We start from the raw sequence: 16429 nt of genomic DNA on the forward strand, positions 1-16429 counted from the left end.
AGAATGAGGTCCAAGGCAGAAAGGGAAGAACCACTGAGTAACAGGAAATAATTACAAGACTCTTTCTGAAGAGATAGCAGCTATACCATGAAAAGGAAACAGTGACATTTCCTCCAAGAAATACTGTTTCATTACAGGTGCTGTCAAGTGAAAGACTGTCTAGAAGAAAAAGAGGAGTGGTAGTCATAGGATATAGAGCTGAAAAGGACTTAGAGATCATTGGGTCCAATTCACTCATTTTTTTTCAGTTATGGAAAACAAGATGCAGAGAAATTAAATGATTTTCCCAGAGTCACAAAGCTAATAAATGTAAAAGATGGAATTTGGAATGAGGTCTCTTTGATTCCAAGTCTAGTGTCTTCTCCTCTACAACGTATAAGTGTCAAGAAAAAAAAAAAAGCAGTGTTGCCTGAACCAGATTAAAATGTAATTGGGAAATAGTTAATGAAATAAATAAAAATACACTAAAACATAGATAACATTTAAAAACTAAGTCAATATGTGACCAACAGGGATCTTTATTGACCAATCCGTGTATCCCTTTTCTTTCTGAGTTTAACACCACTGGCCCATATCATGTTGCCTTTCTTGGTGCTGAGAGAAATTGGAACTGCTATTTGTTGACCTGATAAGAACAGAGGTCTACTGTTTTCATGGTGGCAGATCTACAACCTGATAGGCAACCTTTTATTTTGTCTTACTAAATAGTCAATATGCACTTCTGGGGATTCATATGGGCATAAATTTGATATCGCCAGAAGAAATTGAGGAAGCTTTGCTAAAGATTCTGTAGTCTTGGTCAAGAAACTAAATATATCAGATGGTGTTTTCATCGCTTATGCAGATTAAAAAGTGAAGAATTCTGAAGAGGAAAGGTAGATTTAGAAATGGAACTGTCAGTTAAGAAGATAATGGTTGAGGATGGGATTTGGCTTTCAATACCACAAAGTTAAAATATAGGCATCACAAAATCCTAGCCAGGAATAGAGTGTATTTAACTAGGGATAGCCAAAATTATTTTTCTTGCAAATTTAATTACAAAGGGAAGAACACTGCATGGTCATAACCACCAAACTGTAAACACTAAAGATAACAATGCAGGATGAGAAGTTAGCAGTACAGATATGTCTACATTCATAGGACATAGCATCCAAGAGACAAACTATATTTCAATACTTAAACCATGGACAAAAGTCTATACACAAATGCACAAAATATGGGTTAAAAAGATGAATTATAGATCCTAATGACAAAAGGCAAGCCTGACTTCACAGGTAGGTGATGCTAAGATTTGAGTCTAGAAGGGTATACCTCAAAAAAAGAAGATATAAAAAAGGGATGGGCCTGGAGTTTGTATATTAAGAAGGTATATTTAGATGAGAAAATCCAGGAAACAGAAGAGAAAAGCATAGGGGAGGACATTTAATTAAAGATCAGTGATTCAACTACTGATACCCTGGTATATACACCAACCATTTCTCTAGAAAGGGGAAATCGATGTGTTCAGAGAACAGAACGATAGTGGGGCACAGAGGGGTGCTATTGCCGTGATGGTAGTCTTTGATTATTTGGACATATGCCTGAGTTCTTTCTTGGTTCATCTTAAGAATAATATCATTCTTCAAAATCAATAAATGGAAACTCTATTCTGGACCTGATTTTCACCAGAAAAGAAAAATAGTTTGCTGGGGTAGAAAAAATGAAGAAACAATTATTCTCTCTTAGAATTTGTGTTAGAGGAGAGAAAAGCTAGGAATAGTCTGACATGTACCTAGATATGGATAGCAAATTTCAAAGTTCTCAGAAAAAAGACAAGTAGGAGTGTATGGGCTAAATTTTGACAGGGAAAATTGGCTCCAGAAGGATAGTAATTCTCAAGAAAGAACTATAAAAACACAAAGTAATGCTGATGATAAAGTAAGGAGGTTTAAGGAAAAACTGCTTAACTACTGCATAGTACAATGGGCTTTTTCAGGAAACAGCTGTGGTCATCCTCACCTAAATAAAGGGACAAAGACTTGTGTATTATAGAAGGAATTCTCAATCAGGTATTACATAAGGAGGACAGGTCACTATCAATGGCCCTTCTAATTGAGATTCTAGGACTCTAAACAAAGCAAATCCATTATCTTGATCTTTTCTAGGGAACACTCATTGTTTTTGTCCTCCATAAAATATATTATTTATTCAAAGTAAGTCAGTTTAAAACATTTTAAGAGAAAGAAATCTCATGCTATGCTAGGCACCAAAACTAATAGTGTTTATAAACATTGCTTATCTTTTCATAAAATATATCCAAGCTTTTCCCTCTGCTCTACCAATGAAACAGAGGAAACAAGGACAGGTTAATCAGTCAGACATTTCTCATAAGTGTTTGTTTCTTTGATTTCTGACTTTTTCTTACACAGAGATATCACCATCAGCCTTTGATGGATTCCTATCCCAGAGTTTTAGAGTTACCTGTATTGTTTTCTTGTGTCGTATCCAACAGCATTTGTCTCCCATATTTTAGTGGCCAGGACCCTCACAGTGTTGAGGAATAAAATAAAGTTCAGCTGAAAAACAAAATATGAGAAAGAAAAAATCAGCTATGAGTCAGTTTGCTTTGTGTAAATAAACCCATGCCTTCCTTCTGGGTACATGTCCCAGGACTCAATTTCAATCTTGAAAATCATTCATCCTATTGCCAGTTGGACGAACTATCTTAGAAGTATCCATGCAATCCATTTGCAACTCTAAACTTAGCACATGTTACGTGTCATCTTAAACATTGCAATGATAGAAATCTTTCAAAAAAGTCAAAAGGGAACAGAAATTGGATGCCTTATTGACATACTCAGTATTGAATTTATTTCTGACAGATTAAAATAAGCACCTCCAGGAGATACTTTAAATTCAATACATCAAGGAATTTTACAGGTAATATTTTTAAAATTAACAATTATTTATTAAGGCTGAATGGTGCACTGGATAAGGGTAAGATGTACAAGTAGACCAGGATTCAAGGCCTTTTTTTGATACGTGGTATTTGTCTTAACCTGGGTAAATCATTTGAGTATTTTAAAACTGCATTTATTTTTCATTTTATTTATGTAACAAATTTATTTTATTTTCAGTTCTTGGAACAGAACAAGCACTTCCATAATGCAGTAGAATAAGAGACACCTTTCTAAATTCTAGAATAGTCACCAAGTTCTATTGCTAAAAGGAGTTTCTTCACTGGGAATACCCTAAATCAATTAAATCACAAATCTAGTTTAACCAAGCACTGTGCTAGGTACTAGAGATACCATGTGTAATCATAAAATACTATCTGTACTCAAGGACTTTTTCTGGCATCTGGAGAAAAGAATACATACACAGTGTATCACCAAGGCGGTATTCACAGCACCTACAGTGACTATGACTGTGCTAGTATAGTTCTGAATTGCAAAGTATAACAGACTCTCCATAGAGAAGGCAGAAGAAAAACATTTATTTAGACACCAGAAAGCCAAATCCCAACACCAGAAAGCCAAATCCCAACACCAGAAAGCCAGATCCATCATAGCAATAAAGAAATCCACCATAGTAACCAAGAATTCTATACATGTTATCAGGCCTCCCCACAAACAGGCTCCCTATGCAAAGTGCCCTTCTCTCACTCACAGCCAGCCACCTGCTTCCTCTGTCCTTCCCAACTCCGACTAGTCTGATCAATTTCATCTCAGTACAGCTCTAGCTCCGCCTCTTCCTGTTCTGCTCATTCACCAAGCTCCTCTCATTGCAGGCTTCATGTAACTCAAACTCATGTGACTTAGGCTTCCATGTGACTTAATGGAGTCCTATTAGTGGAATGGGAAAGATCTTTCCATTCCATTAAAAATACATTAATTCCATTAAAAATACATTAACAATACAATAAGTCAATGCAAATAAAAAATCTTGGCAACAAAGTGATATAACTAGATTCTGTTGTAAATCATGTATATTTCAGAAGAGGAGATATAGTTATGCATTGGAGAGGTAGATGTCTAGTGTACAAAATGTTGTCTAGCTGGTCCAGAAAACACTATTCTCATCCCCACCCCCTTACCAGCTCCTACAGGGTTTTTGACATGAGGGAACAATATGGTATGATAAAAAGAATAAGTCAAAACAAATTGTGTTTGAATCTTTCTTATGACAGCCTTTAAAATTACACCATACACATGCACCAGTCATTTCACCTCTGAGTCTCAGTTTATTCATCAGTAAGATAACAGCAATTATATTTCCTATTTCATAGTTATATTATGAATATTAAATAACATTCTTGTAAAAACATTTTGAAAAATTCATAATGCTATATAAATTCCAGCTGTGTTAAAAGTTTACATCAATGCTGAAGGGGGAATAGGGTGAGAAGTGAAAGAACTGAATTTTTCAGTGACAGGCCTGGGCTCTTGAACTTATCATTTCTTTCTTCCTTATTTCAAAGACCTGAAACGGTACTAGATTTCATATCTTGCAAATTTAAAGACCTACTTATTGAAGTTCTTGTCTCATCCCACCTGCAGGAATCCCCACAGGCTTTGCTGCAAATCCTCTTATGCGGAAAAAGTCAGAACTTGCCTGAACTATGCAAAAACTGTCCATGTTTTAGTGAATTCTAAATGACTGGTCATCTCCTGGGGACTTCACTTAAATGAAATATTTTTCTTAGTGTAATTTTTGACATGATGTAATTCTCATGCCATTTCAATTTTTATTTTGTTAGTTAGAGAATAAATTATGGCTTAGGAACACAATAAATTATCTGTGGGACAAGGGGAGCAAGTTCTTAGCTCAGTTGCTAGTAGACTAGGTCACTATGTCTCTGTGTACTGCAGGGTCATATTTGTTCATAACTATTTATCTCTCAAAGAAAAAGTTTCATTGAATAATGAAGTCCCACATAGGCATATCACATATAAGCAAATGGTCTTATTGAGCTATAAGGATGGTCATGCCACAATATCAGCTATTATGATTGATCATCAGATTCATTTGGTACTAGAGAAGTAGATCAGTTCAAGGACTTAAACACACAAAAACCAAAAGTAATTTTTTAAAAATTTGGTCGATATTTGGCAAACCCCCAAACATAAATTACTTGAGGAAAGGAATACATATTAGGCAAGCATTACTGGAAAAAGTTGAGGCCATTTTGCCAGAAACTAGATGTTTAGACCAGCATCTTATGGACTGTATATAATAATAACCTCAAATGAATGCAAAAGGTTATATCATAAAGAAAGAGACTTTAAAAAAAGGCAACTCAGGAAGTTAATTTTTAACCTAACATAAGATGTATGTGATCATAAAAAACAATAGATAAATGAATTGCATGAAATTTAAAAAAGGATTCACACAACTGAAATTGTAGATAGAAGAATAATTGTAGAAAGGGGAGAATATTAACAGTTGTGATTGATACATTTGATATCTAAGATATATAAGAAAATGACACAAATTGATGAAGTCAATAAATAAGCGGTAAATAATATAAATGATTTATAATACAATGTCTTTTGTTGTTGCATCACATTCCTTTATTTATGAATTTAGCCTTCTAATTTCTTCTACTTAGTGAGTCATATATATTGAGAAATGATTTGAATTAAGGAAATCATACATCTGTTTCTGTGTGTACACAGACATACACATACATACATATACACATATGTACACATATAATACATACCTATATGTGTATATATACTTATATACACACATGCACATATATACACATACACATATACATTTACACACAGATATATATATATATACATATATATATATACATTTATTCTGCAAAATCCACCAACATATTACCATTGTCTGGCATTATTTGCAATATTCCATACCCATAGTTTCCCACCTGTAATAAGGATGTGTGTAATAAGGATGATAAGGAGCATTTTCTCAACTTTTTTCCATGGCCAGTGTTGATCACTCTAATTTCACAATGGTTAATTTCATTTTTGTTATTTCCATTTAAACTACTGGAGTAATTAAATGGAGGATGCTAGATGCCTGAGTGGATAGAGCACTGGGCCTGAATTCAGGAAGATCTGAGTTCAAATTCTGCCACAGACACTTAGTAGCTGTGTGACCCTGGGCAAGTCACTTTACATCTGTTTGCCTTAATCAACTGGAGAAGGAAATGGCAAACCATTCTGGTACCTTTGCCAAGGAAACTCCATGGACAGAATTGGTTTGCTATGGTCCATGAAATGTCAGACATGACTGAATGACCATAAAAGTAATTAAGTAATTATTTCCTTGGTTCTTACTTCACTCTGCATTAATTCATAGTAATTCCTATGCTTCCCTAAATATTTCACTATTATCATGGTGAAGTAGTGTCCAGTTACATCCATTCATGTACCATTATTTGTTTAGCAATTCCCCAAGTATTCTTAACTTGAAGACGCCTCCACCCTGTGCCTTTCTTTTTTCAGCTGATGAGTCCCTGGTCCAGATTACCATTTCACTTCTCTCCAAGATCCACTCATTATTATCCAGACTTTTCTACCTCCTCACCTGTAGCTTTGTTATCACCTAATTATCAATTTCTACCTCCTCACTAGTACCCTTCTTATCAGTTTTCTCACTGCATCCTAATTTTCTTAATTTACATATTGTCTTCTGTCATTAAAATATGAACTCCTAGAAATTAGAGCCTTTTCCCTTTTTTGCTTGTATTTTGATCCTTCAGCGAGTAGCAACTCTGCCTGACATTAAAAAAAAAAAAACTTACACAATGTTTTCTATATCACCATCTGTTGGGCATCTTTTTGTTTGTTTTCAGGTCTTTGCTTCCACTAAAAAAAAAAGTGCTGCTGTGACTATTGTTGGTGTATACATGGGCCCTTTTATCTGTCTTTCCCTTACCCATGAGAGGTATACATTCCTATCAGTGGTCTTTCTGGCTATTCAAAGGCTATGAATATTGCAATCGTTAATGTAATATCACATTTCAACCTCTCTGCTCCTTTGTAGTGGTGGCTGCTACATCTTGTGTGACCCTGACTTTGGCTTCTCAGTTCTTTTATTCTTTTTTTTCTAGCTGTATTAATTTTTCTTTAATTAGGATGCTATTGGTTTTGGCTATGAGGTTTCTGGGAGTTTTAATTTCAGGGTTTCTTTTATGAAGTGACTGATGGATTCCATTTTTGTTTTTCTCTTTGGTTCTAACAGAACTAGGTATGATTTCATTACATCTCATGCTGTTTTTCAGGTAGTCCAGTGACTTTTACATTCCTTTCTTTTATCTCTTTTCCAGATCAGCTGTTTCTGTAGAAGATACCTTATCTTTCCTTCTATTCTTTGTCTTTTTATTTTCTTTAATATTTCTTCTTCTTTCATGGAGTCATTAACTTCCATTTGGTTCCTTCTAAGTTTCAAAGAGTCTTTCTTGAGTAAGGTTCTAGACTTCTTATGCTAAGCTCAATTTTCTTTCCAAGTCTTAGTTCTAATTTTTTCAAGTTCTTTCCACTAGCCTTCTTATTTCACTCATAAAATCATTAAAAAAATCTCTTTTATAATCTCTTGATTAGTTTATTTCAGCAATTCTACTTATACCAGCAATCAAACTATGTTTTATTTTGAAGCTCATCGTGTAGATATTTTGGAATTACTTTCTTCTTTGGGGTTTGTGATGTGGATGTTCCTGCCATCAATAATAGCTCTTATTGTGGGATTTGGTTTTCTTTTGTCATTCTGCCAGAATTATTTCCCAAATAGGGACTTTTGATAGGGCCAAGTACTACCCACTTCCTGAGGGAATTTCTGGGGCTTACTTGGTTTTATATTCTCATGATCTTGTTTCTGCTTTCTCCAGGTCCTGGGTATTGCATTCTTCAGAGATCATAGAGAGCGCTCAGGCTAGGGACCTGCAAACTTTCAGTGGGCCCAAAGCTATCAGCGTAGCATGAAGTCTCATTGCTGTCCACACTTGCTTAAACTTTGTAAGCTCCTGAAACTGATTTGGATCCAGACTTCCAAGTAGAGGCTTGCACCTGATTAGAGATCCATTTGATTGCTGCTGGTCTTGGCCACAAACTGCTGGAAGGCTCTGTAGATTCAGAAGTACAAAATGTGGGCTTCTTCCTTTGAGATTCCTGCTTTGAAAAATCTGCCACATGCTTTAACTTGAGCTTGACTGGATCTGAAGCTTTATTCCAGGCCCAGAGTCATATGGATATTACTTACTTCTGGTTTTGCTCCTTGCTCACTGAATAGTTTCAGACTCATGACTGCTCCTAACCCCTTTCTTTCTTTCTTTTTTTTTTTTTTGAGGTTTCAACATTTTATTCAAGTTGTGTTTTTAAGTGGTGGTAAGTATAGCATTTGGAGGGGAGGGCTTTTAATTCCACACAATATGGAAGATTCTAAAATGTATCCATTAATTGCTAAAAAAAATTAGTGTGAGAATACAACAGAAGTACAATTTTGATTCCAAGTGATGTCACTACGTGAGCACAGTGACACAGACTCTTCCCTGCTTATGGTTCTGTGTCCTAGCAGCCTCTTTATATGTAACTCAGCCAAAGTGAATGGAGTTACAATGAGACTGGGAATTAAGTGCTACATGATTGGCTTAATCACGTCAAACTGGCTCCACCACAAAGTGGTACAAAGTGGACACCTACAGGACTCTGCAGACAACTTTTCGCAGAACTAACGAATCAAAGCTGGAACAATTCATGAGGATTTGACTTAAAAAAAAAAGATTCCCCCTTTTCAGACAAATTTTCACTCCATCAAGGAATGAGCCTCTTTCTACCCACCTAGGATAGATATGTAGTCAAGTTGACTGCAATGGATCATGAATTCTCAGGAAGACAAAATTTCATTCCTTTAATCAGTCCACATTTACTAACTGCCTTCCACTAGCAGCTATCTCTAGATAAAAAAGGTATTTCAATGTACCCTTTCAATCCTTGAGAATTCTGAAAGCTGTCATGGGAATCATCACATATCAGACCTTTTTTTTCTGAGTTGGGTTTCTTCTGTATCTCTGAAAGAATAACACTTTAAAGCTGCATCATCTTTAACCTGGAGAACTAACATGATTGATACATACTTGTGTCCCAGACATACAACATGAAAGGGTACACTAATTTCTGAAGGTAGCTATCCTGCAAAATATTTTAAAATTAAGCAATTGTACAATTTCTTTTATGCTTGAAATTCTAGTTCTAGATCAAGCTTGTGGCCACCAGCATTGACATGCTTGCTGTCCAGCAAAGCTGATAATGTCAGTTTGATACCTGGTTTTAGAGTCTGGGTGTAACCTAAACCTATCAGGCTAGAATTGTTCACTTTAGCAGACAAAGAGGCCTCAGGGTCAATCTGATATTTGGCTGCTGCTCCAAAGTGTAGCTATTTCCAGCTGTCCAGGCTAGGTTGACAGCAGTTTCCAACTTCGTGTTCACTTTCTGATAAATAGATCCCCCAAACTCTGTGCCATCATTCACATTGATGTGCAGCTAGAATTCATTGGTCTTGTAGCCAACAGCAAAGTTGCTCTGGGTCACCCGAGATTTTGAAGTTTCAAAATTCATCTGGTAGTCTGCCAACCAGTCCTCATAGTCAAGTACCACAGCTCCTTGTATTGAAGGTCCAGAAATATCAAATATCAAAATCCAAGCCAAGATTGATATGGTCCTGCTTATATCCTGACTTAATCTTAGCACTTTTTTTCCTTGTGTTAGGTGAGAAGGATGAATCGAAGGTCAACTTCAGTCGTGCAAGCTGATCCTCAACAGTAATTTCAGTGCCCAATGTATTGTCTGGGTTCCGTTTTTCTGTAAATGTCAAGCCATATTCAGACCATTTGTATTTTGTTTCCAAACTGCCCGAAACTTTGTTGGTTTCAGTGTTTACTAAACCTGAACTTGTAAATTCCAGCCCATTCTCAGACTTTGTTTTCAGATCCAGTTTTATTAAGTCACATCCATAACCCTTAGTAAACACATCCCTGGAAGATTTTTCCAAGGTCAGCATAAGTAGGTGGCACAGCCATTTTCTTCCTCTCTGGGCAGACACAGAGGGAGCAGTAGTGGGTGGCAGACCCAGAGGCGAAGGGGCGACAGAGGCTCTACCCCATTCTTTCATGCCTAGACGTAGATCCTATTATCAGTCCCCATGGGATCCAATAATCAGCTGACACTGAGTAATTAAAAAATAAATAAAGAACCCAAAGAATAGAAATTAAACAACTGACCTGGAAAATAGATCCAGGAGAGACAATTTAAAAATTATGGGACTACCTGAAATCCATGATCAAAAAAAGAGTCTAGACATCATCTTTCATGAAATTATCAAGGAAAACTGCCCTGATATTCTAGAACCAGAGGGTAAAAAAATATTGAGAGAATCCACTGATCACCTCCTGAAAGAGATCGGAAAAGAGAAACTCTTAGGAATATTGTATCCAAACTTCAGAGTTCCCAGGTCAAGGTGAAAATATTGCAAGCACCAGCTAGAAAGAAACAATTTGAGTATTGTGGAAATACAATCAGAATAACACAAGATCTGGCAGCCTCTACATTAAGGAATCAAGGGGGTTAGAATATGATATTCCAGAAGTCAAAGGAACTAGGATTAAAGCCCAGAATCACCTACCCAGCAAAACTGAGTATAATACTTTGGGGAAAAAAATAGAAATATGAATAATAATTCATTATGAATGAGTAAAAAAATAGAAAATGAAATAGAGGACTTTCAAGCATTCTTAATGAAAAGACCAGAGCTAAATAGAAAATTTGGCTTTCAAACACAAGAATCAAGAGAAGCATGTAAAGTTAAACAGGAAAGAGAAATCATAAGGAACTTACTAAAGCTGAATTGTTTACATTCCTACATGGAAAGATAATATTTGTAATTCTTGAAACTTTTCTCAGTATTTGGATAATTGAAAGGATTATACACACACACACACACTATACATACATACATATATATATGTAGACAGAGAGCACAGGGTGAGTTGAATAGGAAGGGATGATATCTAAAAAAAATAAAATTAAGGGGTGAGATAGGAATATATTGGAAGGATAAAGGGAGAAATGCAATGGGGCAAATTGTCTCTTATAAAAGAGGCATGAAAAAGCTTTTTCAGTGGAGGAAAAAATGGGGGAGGTGAGAGGGAAAAAATGAAGTTTGCCCTTATTACATTTGGCTTAAAGAGGGAATAACATGCACACTCAATTTGCTATGAAAATCTATCTTACACTACAGGAAAGTATGGGAGAAGGGGATAAGTGGGGTGGGGAGATGATAGAAGGGAGGGCAAATGAGAAGAGGGAGTAATTAGAAGTAAACACTTTCGGAGATGGACAAGATCAAAAGAGAGAATAGAAGAAATGGGGGGCAGGATAGGATGGAGGGTAATATAGTTTTGCATAGCACATGACTATTATGGAAATCTTTTGCATAACTACACATATATAGCCTATATTGAATTGCTTGCCTTCTCAGCGAGCATGGGTGGGGAGTGAGGAAGGAGGAGAAGTTGGAACTCAGAGTTTTAGGAACAAATGTTGAGAATTGTTTTTGCATGCAACTGGGAAATAAGAAATACAGGCAATGGGGTATAGAAATCTATCTTGCCCTACAAGAAAAGAGAGAGGATGGGGAGAAGAGAAGGGAGGGGTGTGATAGAAGGAAAAGCAGATTGGGGTAAGGAATAATCAGAATGCACAGAATTTTGGGGTGGAGGGAAGGGAGAGATGGTGAAAAAATTTGAAACTCAAAATTTTGTGTAAATGAATGTTGAGAACTAAAAATAAATAAATAAACATTAAAAAAAAAAAAAGAACACCCACATCCATGAGATCACAGATCAGTTAAAGTATCAAAGTACTTGTATCCACTAGTATCCGCTGGGAGAGGTTATGACAGGTTGCTTTTTCATTTTTCTTTTTGTATTCCTAGAAGTAACAGGGAGCTGTCGACATTTACTGAACACAAGGTTGACAGAATCAGATCTAAACTTTAAGGATAACCCTTTGGCAGCTGAGTGGAGGAGAGACTGGTGGAGGGAAAGTGACTGGAGGGAGGGAGGCCAATTAGGAGATTATTACAATAATCTAGGTAAAAGGCTGTAAGGGCCTGGATAGGGTTGGTGGCCATACGAGTTTAGAGAAGAGGTCAACATAAGAGAGACTTACACAGATGGAATCAACAGGAAATGGTAATGTATGTGACAAACTTTATAAACTTTAAAGTTCTATATAAATGGCCATTATTATCAAACCAAAGCAGTTTTTAACTTTGACTGGAGGAAGTCTGTAAAGTATGTGGATTCCCTATTCCAGTAAATGAAATCTAATTAGGTAGTTGAGTCACTGGTGATAATTAACATGTGCTCATGCATGTCATGTCCTATGATGAGCTCCTCGACAGAACCAGATCTTGTTGTCTCATACTTCTCTGGAGTTAGGTTTCTCAATGTTCCTTATCTTTTGGGTTATTATTATTATTTATTTATCAATGTCTCATCCTCCCAATTAGACTCTGACATTTAAAAAAAAATAACAGCCAGAATCATAACTAAGTCTTCCTGCTATTTTACCAAAGGGTGTGGTATAATATTTTGCATAAAATGGATGTTTGAAGAGAGTGTGGTGTATTGTACGTATGTATTGTATTCCTCCTACGTGATGGGTCATTGTACTAAAAACAGGAGACAGTCCGATAGGGTTTCTGCCCTAAAGGACATGACAATCGTTTTTTTCCAGAAGTTATAATGGGCACCAATTGCAATTTGCAAGTATCTATATAAAAAGAGTACACTAACCCGTTGATTTCCTATCATGTGATTAATAGCTATGTAGTGAAACATGAGTTCATGCTTTTGTGAATCCAAAAAATAACCCGCTTGCCTATGGACAATAGCAACTATTCTCCATTACCGCAAACACTCTGCGCTCTGTCTCTCCTCTGCCTGCCTGAAATATTTCCTGTCACTTCAGTTCTAAAAATATTAATGCTGGAAGGAAGAGTCAGACACAGAAAACGATTTTTGTAATTTCCAAAGAGGCTAGAGTCAGAAAAAAACAAAAACAAGAAAGCCAACATGCACATATGGGATTCGTTTTTTCCTTCTTTCTCCTGCTCCTTGCCCTCCACCCACAAACACTGCAGGCATGCAGATGAGTGCATCTGTGTTTACATAAAGTAAGACTATTTGATTTTCCCTCAAATGTTACTGTTTCTTTCTAATTCAGAAACTACCCTGTTCTACCAATGAATTAGTATGGTGACTGAAGTGGAATTATAACTGAATTGAATTACACTTTGCCAAATTGAGTGCATGGAAAAAATCTCACGGTGGCTAATATATCTGTAAAACAGGCTAAACTCTGGGAAATGCCAATATTCATTTTAAGTGACGATGAGCATAATAAAATTCTAAAGTAAGAAAAGAATATAGACAGTTCTTTGAAATAAGGTATGATGGGATTTAACTTACCTAGAAACTGGTTAATATGTGGTTAGTTTTTCACTTCTAAGAAAAATAAGCCACCAAGATATCAAAAACAAGCCAAGCCAAGAGTTATTATTGGGTACCTTTGTCTTTCTAAATGTAAATGACTTTTGACATTCAAATTCTGAATATGAGAAGTTCAAAGAACCAATAAAACCCATCGCTTTCAATATACTGTACAGGAAAGGCCCTTGGGGTACAGTTGTGAGATTCATTCTATTAGCATTGTTTTTAAAAATCCTACCCTGGGTAAAACAGAGGGTTGGTTAAAATGTGATTGAGAAGCTCTGACTTCACATCCATGCACTGGGGGGAACGTAGCTGCAAATGTGTGCTCTGTGTAGATGTAAAATGAGATAACTTCAGATGCTTAAAGCTCGCACTAAGGGATACTAAGCCTTCCTTAACATTCACAATATGATCAGATAAGTCTTATGAATGAGAATGATTATTTTTGCTTCATTACTTTAAAGATCAAGCCAGAATATGTATAGACACGCAAACACACGAACAGACCTCCACCCTACGCACACATTTAGTTTCATCATTCATTTGCATACTCAATATATTAAGTTAGGAATGAACGAACAACCTTTTCAATTGTCTGATAATGAAACCCTGGTATCTAGATAATGTAAAATTAATATTAAATTAATATTTATAATCAATATTAAGCCTTCTAACATTTAATAGACATTAGAAAATGAGATTCTACTAGAACTCTTCTGTAGAAGGGATTCTGAACCTGGAGTCCATGAACTTGATGGGTGATGATTCTTCAAAAAATTATCACAATTCTATTTTCATGTAATTAGTGGCACAGTAGGTAGAATGCTGGACCTAGAGTCAAGAGGACCTGAGTTCAAATCCAGTCACAGATACTTACCAGTTGTATAACTCTGGTCACTTACCCTCTCTCTGCCTCAGTTTCCTCATCTGTAAAATGGGGATAATACTATCATTACACCTCCCACGGTGGTTGTGTAAACCAAATGGGATAATAATTGTTAAGTGCTTAGCATAGTTACTGACACACAGTAAGTGCTTTGTAAATATTAGCTAATATTATTATTGTTACTGATACTACTACTACTACTACTTTGTAATACTATGTGTTTTACTTTATGCATTTAAAAACATTATTGTGGGAAGGGGCCCATAGCTTCACCAGACTGAGACCAAATAAGTCTATGACACAGGAAAGGCAAAGTACTATTTTTCTATAGATAGGTTTGTCACTCAAGCCCCAGTGAATCACCAAGATTCTTCAGTAAAGTCCTTTGAGAGTAAAAAGGATAAGCCTGACTGAACACTAGAAAAACAAAGTGGATGAAACATATGAGAAAGCCTAGATACTGCTATAAAGCTGGTAGGTAGTTTATTGAATTATTTTGTCAATAAGTGTTTCCTGGAAATTCATAGAAGAGCCATAACTAATGATTTTAGCACCTTTGGCAAGCAGTACAGACTGGGGTCTCAAAAACTTTTGTAATAAGAGCAGTAATTAGGACAAATTCAGTTTAGAAGGAGGGAGAATTAGTTACTAAAGTGACTCACAGATGGAAATTGTTAACAAAGCTTGAGTAGCTTCTTACTGTAATTTATACCTTATTAACTTCTTTCCTTCCTGGGTTGCTCTCCTGACTCTTTATGCTTTTCTCTATGCCACTGCAGCATCCTCATTTTGGAAGCTCACTTTGATCCTGGTGTCTTACACTGGAAATATGTTCTATCCTTTCTTCTGTTTGATTGGCTCCTCCCAGATTCTCCATTTCTCCACTAGGTCTTCTGGATACTTTAGCTTCTCCCTCCCTTCCCCCTTTCAGCTTCTTTTTCTATGTTATAAGCTCCTTGAGGGCAGGAACTGTCTTTTTGTCTTGTATTTATATTCCCAATAATTAGCATAATATTTGGCACTTAATAAGTGACTAATAAATGCTTGGGGACAGCTAGGTAGCACAGTGGATAGAGTGCTGGGACTACAGTCAACGAGTCTCATGTTCCTGAGTTCAGATCTGATTTCAGACAATTACTAACTGTGTAACCCTGGACAAGTCACTTAATCTTGTTTGCCCCATTTCCTCATCTGTAAAATGAACTGGAGAAGGAAATGAATGAACCACCACTCAATCAATGCTTGTTGACTTAATTTGACTTTCCTTGTCAACTAGGTTATGAACCCAGCTGGTTCAAGTTGCATAATATTAATATTCTTGTGATACCAAATGGCTATAGTTCATACTACACCATGATCCTCAAGGAAATTCAATTACCGAAACAAAAATGAAGACCAAAGAGTAATGAAAACCATTCATGGTGGACAAAACCAGGCCAGATGTTGCCTCATATATGGTAATTTCTTTGTACCAAACTTATATATGGTAATTTCTATTAAAAACATTATTGGATATATATATATATACATACACATACACATACATACATACATGCATACACACATATATACATATACGTATATGTATGTGTGTGCATATATATACATATATATATATATATATATGAAAAGAGGTGGGAAATTCATTTAGTAAAAACTAGAGATGACAAAGGGACAGTCCAAATTGTACACCAGTATACTAAAGATAAAAAGGGAGACCTTCATTGGACCAATATTCTATGGAACATTTATGTCAAAGCACAGATAAAAACATCACAAAAGAAGGCTTGGAAAGGGTATGGTTAGGATTGTAGGATGGAATAAATGCATTAATGATATCATGGATCCATCAAAAAAAAAGAAACATAATCTTCAGAGTCATATTGGCTCATGGATATCATGCTACTGTGTTTCTGAGACAGCATAGAAAATAAAGTTTCCAAATACAGTGTAGTTCCTTTTTTCCTAAAGATATTAGTATTGCCCTAATAGCCAATGTAGAGAGATTTTTCTCCAGAAAAGAAAGGCAACTT

At 35.9% G+C, this 16429-nt stretch overlaps 1 protein-coding gene and 1 pseudogene across 1 annotated transcript in view; both read right to left on the reverse strand.

Moving 5' to 3' along the window:
* The window catches only part of PTH2R (parathyroid hormone 2 receptor), a 129492-nt gene that overhangs the window by 12767 nt on the left and 100296 nt on the right, over positions 1 to 16429 (reverse strand). Inside the window, exon 10 of the mRNA XM_072617433.1 lies at positions 2461 to 2555. Within this exon, the coding sequence (XP_072473534.1) occupies positions 2461 to 2555 (95 nt within the window). The remainder of the gene's footprint in view (positions 1 to 2460; positions 2556 to 16429) is intronic.
* Positions 9076 to 10167, reverse strand: LOC140511556 (non-selective voltage-gated ion channel VDAC1 pseudogene; annotated as a pseudogene).

This window comes from Notamacropus eugenii, chromosome 6 (genome assembly GCF_028372415.1).
Source record: "Notamacropus eugenii isolate mMacEug1 chromosome 6, mMacEug1.pri_v2, whole genome shotgun sequence".
Classification (NCBI taxonomy): Eukaryota; Metazoa; Chordata; class Mammalia; order Diprotodontia; family Macropodidae; genus Notamacropus; species Notamacropus eugenii.